Below are 22,183 nucleotides of genomic sequence, written 5' to 3' on the forward strand. Positions count from 1 at the left end.
GACCAGGGAGAGGTAGCACCTCTGACGGTGAGTTTGTTGTGCTCTGCACAGAGGCAGCTCGTCCACTTTTGGTGTCCACCTGCCACTCAGGTCTCACCTGTGGCCCCAAATAACAGTTTGCATGTGATAGTGGCCTGACTCCGGTAAACCGCTTCGACAGGCACGCTAAGTCTGGTGAGGGAACCTCCAACCCCAGTGAGATAGGGACATGCCTACCCCAGCATGTGAAGTCAGTTCTGGTGGACCGGGTGGATGAGATCAACTACAAGATCCAATGGCCAAGAAGGAGGTGTTGCAGCATTTTGTAGAGAGCGAAGGTCATGACAAGGCACAAAAGGTGTCATGGCTGTCCACAGCAGCCGAGGCAGTCTCCAGACATGACAATTTTTTGTATGACTGGACCAAGATTTTTGAGGCCGAGAGAGTGGAACTGCCCCAGTGCAACGGCTTTTAAACTTCAAAACTCCTCCTGCACAGTCTGCGTCATCATCAGAAATGGCAGACAACCAACACATTGCATCTTTTTACTTTACTGAATTTGTAACCTACTACAGACATAAACTGGCAAAGAGAGTTCATTCATCAAAGCAGCATTCTTTAGGCATAGAATATCATAAACTACTTTTTCTGTCAGATTACAAGCCAACTCAATTGGTCACACAGTTCTGTGTACATTGAATGTATATAGTGCAGTAACTTGCTATTTCTGACCACCACTGCTGATCCAGCTGACATGTGACATTGCCAATTTGCTGTTAAAGAATTTCAAAGTTTAAAATATTTATTATCAAAGTACATTCTTTATATGTTACCATGTGCTACCTGGAGATATATTTTCTTCCAAATATTTAGAGGAAAAATAAAGAAATACATTAGAATTTATGAGAAAAAACTATACATCAACAAAGACTGATGAACAACCAATGTGCAAAAGAAGGCAAAATGTGCACAGAACAGCACTGAGAACATGAGTTGTACAGAGTCCTTGAAAGTGAGTCTATAAGTCGTGGACAACAGGAATTCTGCAGATGCTGGAAATTCAAGCAAACTACATCAAAGTTGCTGGTGAACACAGCAGGCCAAGCAGCATCTATAGGAAGAGGCCTCTTCCTATAGATGCTGCTTGGCCTGCTGTGTTCACCAGCAACTTTGATGTATGTTGCTATAAGTCGTGGAATCACTTCAGAGTTGAAAAAAGTGAAATTATCCATGTGGGTTTAGGAGTCTGATAGTTGTAAGATAATAACTGTCCCTTAATCCGGTGATGTGGGACTAAGACTTTTGTACCTCCTGTCCAATGGTAGTAGCAATAAGAGAGCATGGCATGGATGGTGGGGGATGGGGGGGGTCTTTGATGATGGATGCTGCTTTCTTGTAACAGTGCTCCATGTAAGCATACTCAGTGATGGGGTGGACTTTGTCTGCATCCACCACTTTCTATCGTTTTTTCCCCATTCCTGGCCATAGGTGTTTCCATAGCAGGCCGTGATATAACCAGGGAGGATATGCTCCACTGTGTGTCGATAAATGCTAGTCGAAGTTTTTGGAGACATGCTGAATCCACACAAGTTTCGAAGAAAGTAGAGGTGTTGTCATTCCCTTTTTTTTGATGACTCTTACATGCTGTCTCAGGACTGATCCTTTGATGTGAGATCACCAAGGGATTTAAAGCTACTGACACTCTCCATCTCCACTGCACTAATAAGGACTGGCTCATAAGCCTCTAGCTTCTTCCTCCTACAGCTGATAACCAGCTCTTTGGTTTTGCAGACATCAGAGTGAGAGGTTGCTGTTTTGGCAGTACTCAACCAGGTTTTCAATCTCTCTCCTCTCTGCTGACTTGTCACCACCTATGATTCAGCCCACAATAGTAGTGTCATCAACAAACTTCGGTACACCATTGTAGTTAGCCACACAAGCATGGGTACAAAGTGAGTAAAGCAGAGAGCTTTATGCTGCACCTGTGCTGGTAAGTGTGGAGGAAGTGTTTGTTGCCAATCCATACCAACTGGAATCTGCCAGTGAAGAAATAAAGGGTCCATTTGCACAAGGAAGCATTGAGACCCAGCTGTTGGAGCTTAGTAATGAGTTTTGAGAGGATGATAGGATTGAATTCTGAGCTGTAGTCAATGAAAAGCATCCTGATGAAGACATCTTCACTGTCCAGGTGTCCAAAGCTAATAAGATGACATCTGCTGTTGACCTGTTGTGATGGTAGGTCAAATGGTGCAGATCAAGATCACGCCTCATGCAGGAGTTGATGCGCTTTATAACCAACCTCTCAAAGCACTTCATCACAGGTAATGTAAGTCTTACAGAATGATAGTCTTTGAGGTAGGTTACCATGTTTTTCTTGTGCACTGGTATGAAGCAGATAGTACCTCAGACTGCTGAAGTGAAAGGTTGAAGATATCCTTAAACATTCCAGCCACTCAATTCGCACAAGTCTTCAGAACCTGGCCAAGTGATTTCCATTGGTTCACCCTCCTAAAAGATGCTCTCACATTGGCCTCAGAGACTGAAATCATCGGTTTATCAGGGGCTGTGTGTACTTGTGAAGGTGCCTCCATGTTCTATGGGTCAAAGTGAGTATCAAAAGAATTCTCATCTGAGAGTGAGCCTTATTGTCATTTGTTTCTTGGTTTTGTTTTGTAGGAGGTGATGGCATTCAAGCCTTGCTACAATTGACAAGCATCCCTCTGTGATTCAGGTTTAGTCAGAAATTGCCACTTTGCATGTAAAGTGGCTTTATAGAAGTCTGCACCTCTTGTACTTTCCTAGATACCAATCCTGAAAGCCACCAATCTAACCCTCAGCAGATCTCAAATCTCCTGGTTTAATGCATAGTGTTGAGGGTCTGTCACTGGCAATGTGAGCCCATGACAAAATGAAGGGCAGCTGCTGTACGTTCAGAGCAGGCATTAACCAGCAAAAAAGTTTGGCATTACCACATTCGAAAAGCAAATAATGGATTAGTGGGATTTGTGCCAGAAATACTGGCTATTCCACAAAGTAGTACAGCAATTTCTCAACATATTCTTACTCATCTACTTGAAATCACTCAGCAAGAGAGAATAATGTTCAGAAGTAGTATGCAAAGCACACCCCCCCCCCCAAATGAAGGTTAGGAGTAGTGATTGTTGTCAAAACTTAAGTTCATGAATATAATATAATTTCACATCAAACTCCCTAGCTACAGAAATTAATGCAATTGCTCAGGAAAGCAATTTGAGCTGCATGAAAAAATATCATTGGTATCATTGTTTAGAAACATTTTTCAGCCAAGAGATATTGCTTTTATAATGAAGTCAAGTGCATATTAGAAAGAAGAACTTTTGCAGTAGTGAGAAAATGTAACTCCCAAGGAAGAGAAACTGCACCTCAGCTAACAGAAATCTTCTAAAGTAGTGGTGGACCCAATATCTACCCATTTTTGCCAATATACTCCATAACCCCCAATAATTTGAAAGGAGGGGTGGAGCAAAGTGATGATTGCAGTAAACGGCAACCCCTTTGCTTGCATCTTTTGAAACAGCTCTATCCCATTGTTCCCCTTCAGGGTTCTTTTAAAGACCCTGACCTGGATTTTCATGCTGACTACGCTTCTTTTTGGGAATGGGACCGCTCTCAGGATTTCACAACCGGCCATTGCTTGGCACGCCAAAGGCTTGGCCTAAGAGTCCAGCTTTGATTTGGAACCCTAGGATCTCAGGGCTCTGGAGACGGGCCGATTGAAGGTCAATGTCACGACAGGAGCTCCGTGTGTAATTGGGGGAGTCAGAATATTTATGGCTGTCTGCCCAGAGCACTGAGACCTTTGGGCACAGAGCCTGAAAAAAGCAACGTATTGGACTTTTAACATCCTAAACCAGGGAGTTGTTTGTTTTATCTCCCTCTCGCTGTGAAACGGAGACATCCCTTTCTCCTTGTGCTAAGTCGAATACAGGTCGAAACGTGAAGTCTTGAGGGTAACTGCAAGACTGTGTCTTTGCTGTTAGGTTGCTCATGCTTGACTGCTTGGTGGTGGGTGCCAATGATTTTTTTGCCACTGGGGGAGGGGGTATTGTTGCTTGCTGCCACTTATGCGCGGGAGGGAGGAGAGCTGGGGGGGAGGGACTTTGGGCTTCTAACATTTAACTGCCATTCATTCATTCCTTGGGGACACTCCTCTGTTTTCATGGATGGTTGCAAAGAAAAAGCATTTCAGGACGTATATTGTATATATTTCTCTGACATTAAATGTACCTTTGAGACCTTTGAACAGACAAGTCTGTTGACTTTGCCATAAGCACCTCAAATGATATTTATAGCACTTCGTTGAAATGCGATTATTACCTCACCAAAAACAAAACTTGCTCAATATACAACTCATCTTATCCATAAAAATCTGTTTTATAGGAGCTTTTATTCCAGAATTGAAAAGTTATTCAAACTTTCAGTATATTCATCACCATCATCATGTGCCATGTGATATGACAAGAGCAATTATGTTCTTCCATCTGTCTTTAAGACCATGATTGTTCTTGTCAAATTTTTCTACAGAAGTGGTTTGCCATTGCATTCTTCTAGGCCATGTCTTTACAAGATGGGTGACTGCAGCCATTATCAATACTCTTCGGAGATTATCTGCCTGGCATCAGTGGTCGCATAACCAGGACTTGTGATAAGCACCAACTGCTCTTACAAATATCCACCATCTGCTCCCATGGATTCCTGGACTGGGAGGGCTACTCCTTACTCAAGGGTGACCTGCAGCCTAGCAGAGGGATGGAGTGCCTTACACCTCCTTTGGTAGAGTCAAATCTCTACCTCGCTATCCAATACAATATTTTAGTCAAACTAAAATAAAAATTGCTATCAAGACCACAGGTTCACACAGCATCATTTAGGTACATTTGAGTGCTTCTGTTTATCGTATTGTTTGGTCTGAGTGGTCGGGGGTAAATAATTTTATTAATTTTATTTTATTAATCTAAACAATTTTAATTAATTATTTTATTAGTTTCATTTTATTTGTGTTGCCCCAAATTGATTTGCCTATAATGTCTCCTATTTATCAACACCTGCACAAGGCATAGCGTTACTATAACCATGGGACATTTTAATTGCTTCCACTCCCCAGATTTGAGCCAGAGTCCAACGAAAACTACAGAATGAACAAGTACTCCCCTTAAACTGTAAATGATTTCTAAATCTGCATTTATTTAGTGTAATTTCCTTCAGAAATGCAACATTCTGTCCAACTTATGGCAATCTCTGGTCTCTAACAACTTAAGATGGGAAAGGAGCATCCCAGAGAGTAATCAGCACTTCCAGTGTCTAAGACAGGAACAGAGAGAAGTGGATACAAATAGTGTAAAGTACAAATAACATCCCATTTACCCGGTCAAGCTCTACTTGCCCCATCTGTGGCAAAGTCTATAGTGCCTCTAGATAGCACTCTTTAGACACTTCAGAACCCAAGGCATTGGACCACAATATCCTTCACCCCAAGAAAATGTCCAAAAGAGGAAGAAAAGGAGCTGGGAGCAAGAAGTATCATGAATTTAACTGGTATATCACAAATTCTGCAAGGTTTTCATGACTGAGATATTATTAACTAATAATAATAATCAAACTGTGGCATACAGTTTGAATGATAATTTAATAAGTGAAAGAATGTCATGCTTTTTATGTACACTAATTAAGGCTATAATTAACTAAATTTTAATTTGCTAGCATTGGATGTCTATTGCTTTCACCTCAAATAATTTTGAAGGATTTGTGGAGATAAAAAGTGTTTCTAATAACAGTGAACTAATTTTGCGGGTGTACTGTTCCACACTGTGCACGCAGATGATTTAAAGATAAAATATAGTCAGATTCACTAAAGCGTTGCGTCTGCAGTTATACTCTGATCATCATAACATCAAAATTCCAGGGATTTATGGCAATCATTGATCACTCAGTATGAGGGTCATTGTAGATTAACTAAAAGAAGAATTCATGTGGCTAGTGTCTATTAAAATAATGTGTGTACTTACATGAACAAAAAAAGAGAAAATAATCTGTCCTGCCAGCTGCACTGTATAAGGGATTTTGAACAGAAGATTGATTTACTAGCACTAATGATATCCTGGGTTCAGATAATGGCTGGAAATTGTTTGAGCTTTCTTCTGGTGGAATATATGAAATCTAAATCCTTTAAAGATTCAATTATTGTTTGGCAATCACCACTACATATTACTGCTTGTCTCCAATTATTTCCACATATTTTACAAGGACCATTCATTGATCTATCATCGCAACAATAAAGTAGCAGAACTAGCAAGTATAGTAGTGGTGGTCAAAAGGCTTTTATACAGACACATGAATATACAGGGAATGGAGGAATACAGATCATGTACAGTCAGAAGGGATTCAGTTTAATTAGATATTGCGTTCAGCACAGAGGACGTAGGCTGAAGGGCTTGTTCCTGCGGAAATGAAATTAGAATCATCTTATTATTGTTACATGTACCAAGATACAGTGAAAAACATTGTCTTGCACAATGCTTATGTAGATTGGAATATTACACAATGCATTGTGGTTGAACAAGGTAAAGCAATAACAATGCAGAATAAATGGAGCCCATGATAGACTCTATTTCGCACCGAGGAATATTGAAATGATCGAGGTGAGCGAGTGTTCGGTGCAGTTCATTGGCCTCTTACTTGCTGCGTGTGACATTCCCTCTCTCTCCCTCTTCTTCGCTGCTCCTGAGGGAAGTTCCCTGCATTCAAATGCTCTCTCTCTCACCCTGCATGCTGTCGGAGGATGGTATCAAATTCCGGGTCTGCGGTTTGTGGATTGGGCTGTAGTTCACATTATGATGTGTTTCTGGTTGCTTCCTTTTTTGTTGTTATTTCGGGTGACTTTGAACCAGGGCAGCCTGCAGATAATGAACTGAACAGAATATGGACTCTTTCGATTTTGTGTTTTATTTTCTGTGCTTTCATTCATTCTTTCTTGTTGCCATTTGTGCTGTCTTTTTTTTGCATGTGGGAGGGTTGATGTTTTTGTTTGAACACGTTCCATGGTTTTCTTTGTTTCGTGGCTGTCTGTGGGGAAGACTAACCTCAAGGGTTGTATTCTGCATTCATGCCTTGATAATAAGTGCTCTTTGAATCCCTTAAAGAGTAACAGCTACAGGCAAGTGCAGTGCAACAAAACAATAGATGCAAGATGAGGAGGTAGATTGTGAGGTTAAGAGTCCAACTTATCATACTAGTGAACTATATGGTAGTCTTATAAGAGTGGAGTAGAAGTGGCCCTTGAACCTGGTAGTGTGGGCTTTCAGACTTTTTTATCTTCTGTCCTATGTTCTATAAAATCACAGATTCACTAGGGATCTAATTGGTCTTGATACTTTCATCATAAGACCATAGGACATAGGAGCAGAATTAGGCCATTCAGCCCATTGAGTCTGCTCTGCCATTCCATCATGGCTGATCCCAGATCCCACTCAACCCCAGACACCTGCCTTCTCACCATATCGGTTGATGCCCTGACCAATCAGGAAACTATCGACTTACACCTTAAATATACACATGGACTTGTTCTCCACTGCAGTCTGTAGCAGAACATTTCACATATTCACTACTCTCTGGCTAAAAAATTCTTCCTTTCCTCTGTTCTTAAAGGTCTCCTCTCAATTTTGAGACCCAGTAGTTCTACACCCACCATAGGAAACATCCTCTCCATATCCACCCTATCTTGTCCTTTCAGCATTTGGTAGGTTTCAATGAGATCCTCCCACATTCTTCTAAATTCCAGTGAGTACAGGCCCAAAGCTGCTAAACATGCCTTCATATGTTAATCCCTTCCTTCCCAGAATCATCCTCGTGAACCTCCTCTGGACTCTCTTCAATGGCAACACATCCTTTCTGAGATAAGGGACCCAAAACTGTTGACAATACTTCAACTGCAGCCTGACTAGTTTCTTATAAAGGCTCAGTATTCCTCCTTGTTTTCTCTTGTTTGTGACTGGATAGTACTCCAAGTGCAGCTTGACTAGTGTCTTATAAATGCTCAGCATTATCTCCTTGCTTTTATATTCTATTCCCTTTGAAATAAGTGCCAACATTGCATTTGCCTTCTTTACTATAGACTCAATCTTAAATTAACCTTCCGGGACTCCTACACGAGGACTCCGAAGTCCCTCTGCACCTCTGATGTTCGAATCTTCTCCCCATTTAGATAATAGTCCACACTATTGTTCCTTTTAGCAAAATGCATTATCCTACATTTCCCAAAACTATATTCCATCTGTCACGTTTTTGCCCATTCTTCCAATTTGTCTAAGTCCTGCTGCAATCACATTGTCTCCTCAGCACTACCTACCCCTCCAACTATCTTCATATCATCTGCAAACCTTGCCCAAAGCCATCAATTCCATTATCTAAATGATTGACAAACAATGTGAAAAGTGGTGGTCCCAATACTGACCCCTGAGGAACATCACTAGTCACTGGAAGCAAACCAGAAAAGGCCCCCTTTATTCCCACTCACAGTCTCCTGTCTGTCAGCCAATCCACTATCAATGCCAGTATCTTTCCTGTAACGCCATAGGATTTTATCTTGTTAAGCAGCCTCAAGTGTGGCACCTTATCAAACGCCTTCTGAAAATTCAAGTAAATGACATCCACTGCCTCTCCTTTGTTCACTTTGGCTGTTATTTCCTTGAACAACTCAAACAGATTTGTCAGGCAAGATCTCCCTTTACAGAAACCATGCTGACTTTGACTTATGTTATCATTAGTCTCCAAGTACCCCGAAACCTCATCCTTAATAATAGTCTCCAGCACTTTCCCAACCACTGAGGTCAGGATAACTGGCCTATAAATTTCCTTTCTTTTGCCTTCCTCTCTTCTTAAAGAGTGGAGTAACATTTGCAATCTTCCAGTCCTCTGAGACCATGTCAGAATCAAGTGATTCTTGAAAGACCATGACCAATGCATCCATTATCTCTTCAGCAAGCTCTGTCAGGACTCTGGGATGTAGCCCATCTGGTCCAGGTGACTTATCCACTTTAAGATATTTGAGTATGCCTAGGACTTTTCCCTTTGTGGATGATTAGTTCTGAATTAGTTCTTCCAAGAGAGGGAAGGCAAAACATGTTTCATATGACTTTTTCTTTAGTTTGCTTGAGTTATCTTTACAATTTTCCTTAAATTACTTGAAACTGGTGTAAAAACATACTTTGACATGACTTATTGAAATTAAAGTATTTTAGCCTTCATGTTTGCTGACAATTTTTACACTTGTGTTGTGGGAATGAAATAATAGGGAAAAATAAGTACACAGAGAGATTAGTAACTCTGAATCATGAACAGTCCCTATTTAAGGAGTGCATTTTCAATGTTCATTTCATTGAATACTTACATGTGGATCATGGTACCGTCCAGTGAAGTTCATGTACAAAAAGTTAAAAAGAATAAATTTTGCAAATGATTTGTCCACATAATTTATTCTGCTGGCCTGATGGAATACCAGCTGTCTGCTCCTGAAAGCAACATTCTGTCATTTGTCACTATGCTGCAAAATTTATGATAGCTGTGACCAGAACACATTGAACATACCACAGTTCTACTGTTATTTAAATGACTTAATTTTGAATCCCAACCTGGTCTCATATTCAGCAGGCTAATGCTACAAATCTTTGCTCTTAACTTGGCACCTTGGACACTTCAAGGCAAAGCAGAAATTTAGGTCACTTCTGACCATTCATTTTAAACATGGACCAACAAGATTATGAATAGCCCATTCATGTCTTTAAGCCTGTCGGTTCAATTAGGTCATTACTGATTTATCTCTTAATTCAATTTCACTGTCTTTTCCTCTTGACCTAAATGCTCCCAGTTACTTTCAGCTGCCAGGAATAATACAATTCTTTATTTCAGCTTCCCTCTGAAGATTGAGCTTCTGAACTGCAGCAGGAAACTGAAACCATTCATACTACCACCTAGATTAAAAACTCTGCTGAAGAACAAAATAATAGATGGCAATTTAATACCAAGCAGTAATTCAGTCAAGCAGTTCCGCTGATATTCTTGAATTGCTCAGGCATTACTGTCAGTGTGTTCAATTTGAATTAATGCCTTGAGCAAAATAATATAATTTGTTGCTAACTACCTTGCATTTTGTAAATAGCTTCAAGTATTTCTCTGAGCTAATGTGTAAATATAAACAGGAGAACATCTGCAGATGCTGGAAATCCAAAGCAACACATACAAAATGCTGGAGGAACTCAGCAGTTCAGGCAACATCTATGGAAATGAATAGATAGTTGATGTTCCGGGCTGTATCCCTTCTTCAGGACTGAGAAGGAAGGGGGAAGATGTATTTGCATGTACTTTATAGATGTATGGCACACAAAAAAAGGCAATTGGCCTGCCATGTCTATATCAGTCAAGGCGAAGGCACTCAGCCTAATTCCACCTTCATATACTAGGTGCTTCAAATCACACCTCTTTAGTTCATGCTAAAGCATTGTTCTAAATGAGATCAACACCTCAGTCTTTACCAGACTTTCAGCCAGTAAATTCCAGACATTTAACAACATTTGGTAAAACAAAACCCTTAACACCCTTCTAACTTTTCATTCACTAGCTTTCAGTCCATGGCCTCTAGATTTTAATTCATATGTCAAATTAAAAAGGTTCTTCTTACTAACATTTACAGGTGCTTCATACTAAACTTTCAACTAAATCTCTCAGCCTCCTCTATTTCAAAGAAAACCACTTTAGATTATCCAACAAACTCAGTGGGTCCAAAACTCAAGGTTTTGTCCCAAAATTTCAATATTATCTCTCCTCATACAGATGGTGCTCGACCTGCTAAGGTTCCTCACAGACTGCTGCTCCAGATGCCAGCATCTGCAATCTCTTTTGTCTCCTTTTAGTTTATCCAATTTTTGCTTATAAATCAAATTTTCCAGTCATAAACATTGTTGTAAAGCTCATCAGCACACTTGCTCATTTGTCCTCATGCAATCATGCATCTTTGTATGCACTGACCAGACCTGTACCAGTCAGTTAAGCCATGTCCAACTGCTTTAATCTTCCTACTCTTATATGCATTAGCTAAAAACAGAGAGCATGCTGTATCCCTTTTAAACTAAATGATTGCTACTTCTTGCTATTTTAAGGATCTGTAGTGTCTATGCTGACATGGCACATAATGATGTTGATGATGAGTGTCTTCACCAATTAATACCTTCCCATTTATCATGTATTGCTATGTTTTGCTGCAGTTTCCAAAAGGCATTATCTCACACACCATTGGGTCAAAATCCATTTGCCACTTTTATACCCAAAGTCCTAGACCACTTATTTGTCTACAGTGTTTAAGATGTCCTCCTTCAGAGTTAATCATATGATCATATTTTGTATCATTTACACATTTATGCATGATACTCCCCTTTTTAAATGCACGTGATAACATATGAAACTGAAGTGCAATTGGTCCATATGCCCCTTCGTGCATGCTCCGCCATTTGGTAAGATCTTTGCTCATGATAACTTCCCTGCATTAATCCAATAATCTCCTAATACCTTCAGTTGAAAATCTCTAAAAAAAAATCTAAAAAATAAGCACTGTTAGTGAGATGTGGGCATGCTATGTCGGAACAAGAAGCGTGGCATCACTTGTGGGTTGCTCAGCGCAACTCCTACTGATTTGGTTTGACACAAATGATGCATTTCATTATATGTTTTAATATTTGAATGTATGTCATTAAATCTATCACTCTCTGCTCTGAAACTATACAGGGACTACATCTCCATTGACCTCCTGGGTAAAGCAAACTAAAGATTAGCTACCTCTGTCCTGAATAACTGGCAGCCCCTCATTTTGAGACTGTGAGCCCTCATTCTAAATACAAAGGGACTATTTTTGCTGCTTCTATCCAGGGGTGCAGCATAATTTTGGTTGTTTCAATAAATCATGTCTTATTGTCCTAAGCTCAAGTGAGTACAGATCTATTCTACTCGGCTATTCCTCAGAATCAAGCAAATGTACTTTCATTGCAATTTCTCTTTTTCCAGTACATCTACATTATCCTTCTGTTTCTATGCTCACTGGTAGGTGACACTGCGTGCATTTCATAGATTACTGCCTTGAGGTTTTGGCTTCCTAAAATCCTTCCTAACCTTCGTCACTTGAAGAGTTCCTCCTGCACAGACTCCTGCAACAATGGCAAGTGGTTGAGATATTTCTCGGCTTTCAACAGTCTGATTGGTTGCAATATCAATATACATACTTCAGTTGATAAAACAGTTATTAGATTACTATTGCTGGTTTCTTTTTAGGGTTTTCCATTCCATTCAACATACTCATTTCTACCTCCTTATTCCCAGACACATGGATGGGTCTTCTGTTGATTTCAACTTTTAACTTTCACATTCTTCAGGGACTTGCACACCTGTATGATATACAATATTTTGCAGCATTTAGTGCCATTTCAAAGGGCACTTTGAAGTCATGTGCATCCTTTAGGCTCCATACCAGGCTGTGATGCAATTAGTCATCATGCTCTCCACCATGCTTCTATAAAAACTTGCAAGTATCTGATGACATACAAAACCTCCTCAAACCCCTAATCAAGTAGAACCACTGGTGTGCTTTCTTCATGATTGCAGTGGGATAGCTCCTCTGAGATATTGACTCCCAGGAACTTGAGGCTTCTCAACCGTTCCACCACTGACCCCTCGAAGAGGACTGGTGGGTCTTCTCCTGACTTCCCCTTATTGAAGTCTAGAATCAATTCCTTTGTCTTTCTGACATTGTGTTGTTGTTGTGACACCACTTAACCAGCCAATAAATCTCCCTCCTGTAGAAGCCTCCTTATCATCATCTGAAATTCTACCAACAACAGTGGAGTCATCAACAAATTAATAGATGGCATTTGAGCTGTTCTAAATCATGAAGTCATGAGTGTAGAGAGAGCAGAGCGGTGGGCTAAGCATACATCCGTGAGAGGCACCTGTGTTGACAGTCAGTGAGGAGTAAATGTTCTGAGCGATCCACACTGACTGAGGTCTCCTAATATGGGAGTTGAGGATTCAGGTGCAGAGACAAGTAGACAGCCCCAGGTTTTGAAGCATGGTTATTAGTACAGAGGAAACTATGGTGTTGAACACTAAGCTGTAATCAATGAACAGTAGCCTACCATATGCTTTGCTGTTGTCTAGGTGCTCCAAAGGAGGGTGGAGAGGCAGTGACCCAGTTTTAGGGATTTGCACTTCCCTTCTAAGGTTAGGTCTTATGCTCAAGTTCTTTCCTTTGCCAGCCGGCACGTGACATGTTCTGCACTGCCTCATCAAGAAAGGTCTGAAGACTGTAGTTCTTAGCTTGTGTCCTCAGCCTGACCATGTAATCACCAACGTTTCCCTTTTTCTCCAATTTCAATTTGGCGTTTGACAATCTTTAAATGCTCGTGATATCTGAAGATACTGGGTTGAAATATCCCTCCGGGCCTTTTATAAATGTCCTCATTAAGGACCTCATTCCTGGTGCATGACTTCAGTATTCTCACCAAGATCTCAAAAACCTTGGGCTTGTAACTAGCAACAATACTGCTTTCCTCAATTCTCATTTAGTTGTGTTTCTGTTTTGTGTCCTCTCTCAGGATCCTGATGATAATGTTTGCTGCACTTCACAATGCTTATTCCAAATACAGCAATAATGATCAAGTTCTCTTACATTTCTCAAGCTTACTAGCATAGTCACCACATCCACCATCTGTCTTTCACTCTGCTTTCTCCTATAAAATCCTGATTTCTCTTACTTCATACCTAATTACTACTCCAGAACTCTAAGCAACAACATTCCAGATGTATCACCAATATTTGTGCTGCAGTGCACCAAGGTACAGGAACAAAACATCCTCTACTGAAGATAATCAGCATATTTTGCACTTGTGTCTCATGTATGAGTCATATTACATGCCACATACCTCTTAGAGGTACAAACATATTCATATCTTATTTTATCATGCCACATTTAGTATCTCAGTTATGAACCTTCTAATCACAGCATATCAGGTTTCTAAACTTCAGCTTACAGTTGAAACTGTAAATAGAAGTTGGGTCTTTAGATTGATGTGTTAACATTTTGCTACAGAAACAGACAAATTACTCATGAATTTTGGAATATAAATAATATTTATATTATAACTCTCTTGAAAGTTTTAACTGTTTTGAGTATCAATTCACCCTATTGTTTTTTGGCTTCATAATTGCAAGAATCCTCCTCATGTTTTCCCACCACACTGCAAAATAAAATATTTATTGAAATATTTCATTACCACTGAAAACTTCAATCAAGTGCTCAAATAAATTCTCTCTTTATCAAAACCATGCTGACTATCTTTACCTCTCCAACCATGCAAATCTTAATCAGGAAAGTTGTTAGTACTGAAATATAAATAGCAGAAAGTATTGTTTCCATAAACATTAAGCAATTTACATGCTGATTTTAAACTGACAGACAGCACTTACCTTGGACATATTGGTAATCCTTCGCCTCCAATATTGCAAGTCACTTTTTCCTCAAGAGCAGGACAATGACTGCCACCCCCTACAGCTGTATGCTTTATAAATCGATTCCTGCTTCTGTACCCAGGAGACATGCCAGGTAATTGACACGTTTTAGAGCATGAGCTCCACTCAGACCATTCAGAAACTCCACAATCTCTGGGCATAACACATGATTGAAAGATCGTGGGGGTATTGCCATGTGTACAAAGGCTAAAGAAGGGAAGAAAAACAAGCAGCAATTCATTAATACAAAATCTATCATATTCCTAAAACACGTACAGTATCTTGATTAAAAACAAAACCAAAAAGGCTTATAACTCAGGACACTGTTTCAACTCCTGTAGAAGTTTTATTGGATCCTATCCATCAAGTTTCCAGTGTCCACTGACTTTAGTCACCCAACTGTTTGGTTGAGCATTATGCTTGACCCTTATAATTTCATAAAAAAACAAAAGGAATAGAAGCATGTGCTTCTCAGTATGCTTCATGTTTCTTTTCGACCATGGTTTGTCTTGTACCTGACATACTTGCTCTCTCCTGATTACATTATTGACTGATCTGCTGAGTATTGATTGAAAGACTATTGATTTCTACCTTGGAATCTCACAATAGCTCAACAATCATCACCCTCTGACATGGTGTTTAGATATTTACATATATGTACAATCCTAAAAATTGAAAAAAAATCACTAATTCTGGACAACTATATTTTTTTAAGTTCTCCTGAAGTGAGAATGGAAGAAGTTTGTTTATGTTGATTGATAATTTCTCAATAGCAACCTCTCAGTTTCCTTTTTGAATATAATGTCAGAATTGAAATTCATAACTATCATACCCTTTATACTTTACTTAACTCTATATTATAACTTCTTTAATAATATATATTGTATTTGGAAGTAGCTGAAACATTGTAAAATTTTACATTAATCTACTAACGTAACATACTATTAGGATTCAAGCAACAGGAATTCTGCAGATGCTGGAAATTCAAGCAACACACATCAAAGTTGCTGGTGAACGCAGCAGGCCAAGCAGCATCTATAGGAAGAGGCGCAGTCGACGTTTCAGGCCGAGACCCTTCGTCAGGACTAAGGTCTCGGCCTGAAACGTCGACTGCGCCTCTTCCTATAGATGCTGCTTGGCCTGCTGCGTTCACCAGCAACTTTGATGTGTGATACTATTAGGATTTCTTTATTGTAGAGGCAGGCATAATTGTATCAAATAAAAATTCAGATTACTTCCAGGTTTTAGAGTACTACTACTGAGAGAAAATAGCAAGAAAAGTACTCTGTGTGTGACAGATACTTCTTGCACTGGTAGATTTCTCCTATTAGATAAAAGAGTTATGAACATCCCAGCAAAGGAGAATGCCTTCCAGAGAAAAAAACACTTACTTCAATGCTTGTATTATTCCACAATGGTGGAAATGCAGGCAAGTGCAAATAGCTTCATGAATGATTCCAGTACATCACTGGTTAACACTATTCATAAGTGAACTTTTCCAAGTTGAGCAAAATCAGAACTCACAGAGTTAATGTTAGGAAAATGTAATATTGCCAGCTTCTAAAATATTTGCAGGAAAATTAGCAAAGACACAGGAGGTAAATATGATAAATGATGCCTAAATATTCATTTTGGCTTCCAGCTGAACGAACCTGATTAAAATGATCCCATTTAATAAATTTGCTGTGAATAACACTTCAAAGGAAGGAGAGTAAAATGTTACTGTGCTTCTTGCTGGTAAAGAATTTACAGTCTCTATCCTCAAATATATCTTCTGCTACACTTTAATGTGGTTATCATTCACATCAATTGAAAGGAAGGAGATAATTTAGATGCTTTTTTGTAATTCTGGAAAAATATACTGTTAAGATTGTAAAAATGTTAAATAACATCATCATTTCATGGAAAGGCATTTTTATCGTGTTATGAGCACTGTAAATACCCCTGTATTTTGAAACCAATTATATTTTATAGAAAAAGTTGATAATGGTGACTTCATTAAAAAATCAGTGACAGTCTAAAGACCAACAGTAGCAGGGTAACACAGTTTCATAGAAGGTTGCAATCTGGTTTGAAAACATTTAAATTATTAGAGAGGGTAGCAGCACAAGGTTTTACAAGGGAAGAACACAGCAACATGGTGATTACATTCCTAGTATTGGATTAAATTGACAGCCTAGGTGAATGAGCAATAGATTTACTGTCAGATGAAATAAAATGCCAAGATTTTTTTAATACAGAAACAATATTAAAACGGATCCTGTGAAAGCAGACAAATGTACAAGTGACTCAATACAAAATTGTAAGCACTGTAAAACAAAAATAAAAATTTTGAAAATGGTAATCTTGCATGCTCGGGATTTTGTTGGTGCCAGCCTGTCAAATTTTCTGAACTTTTTCTGGGTGTTATTTCTATTAACCCCTAAAACAACTTTAGTTAACCTTATTGAAATATGATACAATACTATAATAAATATTCCAGTGAACTAAGCAAGTTTAAAGGGTGTGTGAGATAAGGTCCCCCCATTATTGGAAAGGGAACGTGGACATTAGGACTTTTACAAGTGGAAAGAAATAGTGGGATTCCATGCTCTGGTAAGTCGAAAGAAAGCTTGGAAACAAAAATTCCAGTGAATGAGTGGAGAGCATGGAAAACAGGACCCAGACAGATGTAGAAAGTGACAGGAAACAGGACCCAGGGAGTGGAAAGAGAGACAGGAAACAGGACCCAGGGAATGGAAAGAGAGACAGGAAACAGGGCCCAGCGAGTGGAAAGAGAGACAGGAAACAGGGCCCAGGGAGTGGAAAGAGACAGGAAACAGCACCTAGAGAGTGGAAAGAGACAGGAAGCAGGACCCAGACAGTAGAAAGAGAGACAAGAGACAGGAAACAGGACCCAGGGAGTGGAAAGAGACAGGAAACAGGACCCAGGAGTGGAAAGTGACAGGAAACAGGACCCATAAGCAGAAAGCGAGACAGGAAACAGGACCCAGGGAGTCGAAAGAAAGATAGGAAACAGGACCCAGGGAATGGAAAGAGAGACAGGAGACAGGGCCAAGGGAGTGGAAAGAGAGACAGGAAATAGGAACCAGGGGGTGGAAAGTGACAGGAAACAGGACCCAGAAGCGGAAAGAGAGACAGGAAACAGGACCCAGGGAATGGAAAGAGAGACAGGGAACAGGACCCAGGGAATCGAAAGAGAGATAGGAAGCAGGACCCAGGGAATGGAAAGAGAAACAGGAAACAGCTCCCAGTGAGTGGAAAGAGAGACAGGAAACAGCTCTCAGTGAGTGGAAAGAGATACAGGAAAATGGACCCAGGGAGTGGAAAGAGAGACAGGAGACAGGACCCAGTGAGTGGAAAGAGACAAGAAACAGGACCCAGGGAGTGGAAAGCGACGGGAGACAGAACCCAGGAGTGGAAAGAGACAGGAAACAGGACCCAGGGAATCGAAAGAGAGACAGGAAACAGGACCCAGGGAATGGAAAGAGAGACAGGAAACAGGGCCCAAAGAGTGGAAAGAGAGACAGGAAACAGGACCCAGGAGTGGAAAGAGGCAGGAAACAGGACCCGGGGAATGGAAAGAGAGATAGGAAATAGGACCTAGGGAATGGAAAGAGAGACAGGAAATAGGGCCCAGGGAGTGGAAAGAGAGACAGGAAACAGGACCCAGGAAGTGGAAAGTGAGACAGGAAACAGGGCCCAGGGAATGGAAAGAGAGACAGGAACCAGCTCCCAGTGAGTGGAAAGAGAGACAGGAAACAGCTCTCAGTGAGTGGAAAGAGATACAGGAAAATGGACACAGGGAGTGGAAAGAGAGATAGGAAATAGGACCCAGGGAGTGGAAAGAGAGACAGGAAACAGGACCCAGGGAATCGAAAGAGAGATAGGAAGCAGGACCCAGGGAATGGAAAGAGAAACAGGAAACAGCTCCCAGTGAGTGGAAAGAGAGACAGGAAACAGCTCTCAGTGAGTGGAAAGAGATACAGGAAAATGGACCCAGGGAGTGGAAAGAGAGACAGGAAACAGGACCCAGTGAGTGGAAAGAGACAAGAAACAGGACCCAGGGAGTGGAAAGCGACGGGAGACAGAACCCAGGAGTGGAAAGTGACAGGAAACAAGACCCAGAAGTGGAAGGAGAGAAAGGAAACAGGACCCAGGGAATTGATAGAGAGACAGGAAACAGGACCCAGAGAATGGAAAGAGAGACAGGAAACAGGGCCCAGGGAGTGGAAAGAGAGACAGGAAACAGGACCCAGGAAGTGGAAAGCGAGACAGGAAACAGTGCCCAGGAAATGGAAAGAGAGACAGGAAACAGGACCCAGGGAGTGGAAAGAGAGACAGGAAACAGGACCCAGGGAATCGAAAGAGAGATAGGAGACAGGGCCCAGGGATTGGAAAGAGAGACAGGAAACAGGACCCAGGGAGTGGAAATAGAGACAGGAAACAGGACCCAGAAGTGGAAAGAGAGACAGGAAACAGGACCCAGGGAGTGGAAAGGGAGACAGGAAACAAGACCCAGGGAGTGGAAAGAGACAGGAAGTAGGACCCAGGGAGTGGAAAGAGACAGCAAACAGGACCCAGGAGTGGAAAGAGACAGGAAACAGGACCCAGGGAATCGAAAGAGAGACAGGAAACAGGACCCAGGGAATGGAAAGAGAGACAGGAAACAGGGCCCAAAGAGTGGAAAGAGAGACAGGAAACAGGACCCAGGAGTGGAAAGAGGCAGGAAACAGGACCCGGGGAATGGAAAGAGAGATAGGAAATAGGACCTAGGGAATGGAAAGAGAGACAGGAAATAGGGCCCAGGGAGTGGAAAGAGAGATAGGAAACAGGACCCAGGGAGTGGAAAGAGAGATAGGAAATAGGACCCAGGGAATGGAAAGAGGGACAGGAAACAGGAACCAGCGAGTGGAAAAAGACAGGAAACAGGACCCAGGGAGTGGAAAGAGACAAGAAACAGGACGCAGGAGTGGAAAGAGACAGGAAATAGGACCCGGGGAATGGAAAGAGAAACAGGAAACAGGACCCAGGGAATGGAAAGAGAGATAGGAAATAGGACCCAGGGAATGGAAAGAGATACAGGAAACAGGACCCAGGGAGTGGAAAGCCAGACAGGAAACAGTGCCCAGGGAATGGAAAGAGAGACAGGAAACAGCTCCCAGTGAGTGGAAAGAGAGACAGGAAACAGCTCTCAGTGAGTGGAAAGAGATACAGGAAAATGGACCCAGGGAGTGGAAAGAGAGACAGGAGACAGGACCCAGTGAGTGGAAAGAGACAAGAAACAGGACCCAGGGAGTGGAAAGCGACGGGAGACAGAACCCAGGAGTGGAAAGTGACAGGAAACAAGACCCAGAAGTGGAAGGAGAGAAAGGAAACAGGACCCAGGGAATTGATAGAGAGACAGGAAACAGGACCCAGAGAATGGAAAGAGAGACAGGAAACAGGGCCCAGGGAGTGGAAAGAGAGACAGGAAACAGGACCCAGGAAGTGGAAAGCGAGACAGGAAACAGTGCCCAGGGAATGGAAAGAGAGACAGGAAACAGGACCCAGGGAGTGGAAAGAGAGACAGGAAACAGGACCCAGGGAATCGAAAGAGAGATAGGAGACAGGGCCCAGGGATTGGAAAGAGAGACAGGAAACAGGACCCAGGGAGTGGAAATAGAGACAGGAAACAGGACCCAGAAGTGGAAAGAGAGACAGGAAACAGGACCCAGGGAGTGGAAAGGGAGACAGGAAACAAGACCCAGGGAGTGGAAAGAGACAGGAAGTAGGACCCAGGGAGTGGAAAGAGACAGCAAACAGGACCCAGGAGTGGAAAGAGACAGGAAACAGGACCCAGGGAATCGAAAGAGAGACAGGAAACAGGACCCAGGGAATGGAAAGAGAGACAGGAAACAGGGCCCAAAGAGTGGAAAGAGAGACAGGAAACAGGACCCAGGAGTGGAAAGAGGCAGGAAACAGGACCCGGGGAATGGAAAGAGAGATAGGAAATAGGACCTAGGGAATGGAAAGAGAGACAGGAAATAGGGCCCAGGGAGTGGAAAGAGAGACAGGAAACAGGACCCAGGAAGTGGAAAGTGAGACAGGAAACAGGGCCCAGGGAATGGAAAGAGAGACAGGAAACAGGACCCAGGGAATGGAAAGAGAGACAGGAACCAGCTCCCAGTGAGTGGAAAGAGAGACAGGAAACAGGACCCAGGGAGTAGAAAGAGAGATAGGAAACAGGACCCAGGGAGTGGAAAGAGAGATAGGAAATAGGACCCAGGGAATGGAAAGAGGGACAGGAAACAGGAACCAGCGAGTGGAAAAAGACAGGAAACAGGACCCAGGGAGTGGAAAGAGACAAGAAACAGGACGCAGGAGTGGAAAGAGACAGGAAATAGGACCCAGGGAATGGAAAGAGAAACAGGAAACAGGACCCAGGGAATGGAAAGAGAGATAGGAAATAGGACCCAGGGAATGGAAAGAGATACAGGAAACAGGACCCAGGGAGTGGAAAGCCAGACAGGAAACAGTGCCCAGGGAATGGAAAGAGAGACAGGAAACAGGACCCAGTGAGTGGAAAGAGACAAGAAATAGGACCCAGGGAGTGGAAAGAGACAGGAAGCAGAACCCAGGAGTGGAAAGTGACAGGAAACAAGACCCAGAAGTGGAAGGAGAGACAGGAAACAGGACCCAGGGAATTGAAAGAGAGACAGGAAACAGGACCCAGAGAATGGAAAGAGAGACAGGAAACAGGGCCCAGGGAGTGGAAAGAGAGACAGGGAACAGGGCCCAGGGAGTGGAAAGCGAAACAGGAAATAGGACCCAGGGAATCGAAAGAGAAATAGGAAACAGGGCCCAGGGTGTGGAAAGAGAGACAGGAAACAGGACCCAGAGAGTGGAAATAGAGACAGGAAACAGGACCCAGAAGTGGAAAGAGACAGAACACAGGACCCAGGGAGTGGAAAGGGAGACAGGAAACAAGACCCAGGGAGTGGAAAGAGACAAGAAACAGGATCCAGGGAGTGGAATAAGAGACAGGAAACAGGACCCAGGGAGTGGAAAGAGAGACAGGGAACAGGACTCAGGAGTGGAAAAAGAGACAGGGAACAGGAACTTGGGAATGGAAAGAGAGACAGGGAACAGGGAACATGGAATGGAAAGAGAGACAGGGAACAGGGAACATGGAATGGAAAGAGAGACAGGGAACAGGGAACATGGAGCAAGACTCAGGAGATGAGAGAGAGACTGGGAAGATGGCCCAGGAGTGGAAAGAGAGATAGAAAACATGGCCTGAGTTAGTGGAATGGGAATGTAGGAACCATCAATCCGCAGTGAGGAACTGGTAATTTGTTTACTGTTGTCATGTGTACTGAGCCTCCGTGAAAAACTTACTTACCATTGATGCAAATCAATTGATTACAACAGTGTGCTGAGATAGAACAAGGTAAAAACAATAATAAAATACAGAGTAAAGTTTTACAGTTACAGAGCAAGTGTACTGCAAGTACACAATAAAGTTCAAGGTCATAACGAGTTAGATGTAAAGCCAAGAGTTTGCCTTATTGTATCAGGGAACCAAACTAATAACAGCAGGGTAGAAGCTGTCCCTGAGCCTTGTGGTACATATTTTCAG

General features: G+C 41.9%; 1 protein-coding gene across 3 annotated transcripts in view; it reads right to left on the reverse strand.

Moving 5' to 3' along the window:
• The window catches only part of thsd7ba (thrombospondin, type I, domain containing 7Ba), a 1,092,806-nt gene that overhangs the window by 656,568 nt on the left and 414,055 nt on the right, over positions 1 to 22,183 (reverse strand). For all 3 annotated transcript variants that reach the window (XM_063047545.1, XM_063047546.1, XM_063047547.1), the window contains exon 4: positions 14,521 to 14,769. In XM_063047545.1, the coding sequence (XP_062903615.1) occupies positions 14,521 to 14,769 (249 nt within the window). The remainder of the gene's footprint in view (positions 1 to 14,520; positions 14,770 to 22,183) is intronic.

This window comes from Mobula hypostoma, chromosome 5, assembly GCF_963921235.1.
Source record: "Mobula hypostoma chromosome 5, sMobHyp1.1, whole genome shotgun sequence".
NCBI lineage: Eukaryota > Metazoa > Chordata > Chondrichthyes > Myliobatiformes > Myliobatidae > Mobula > Mobula hypostoma.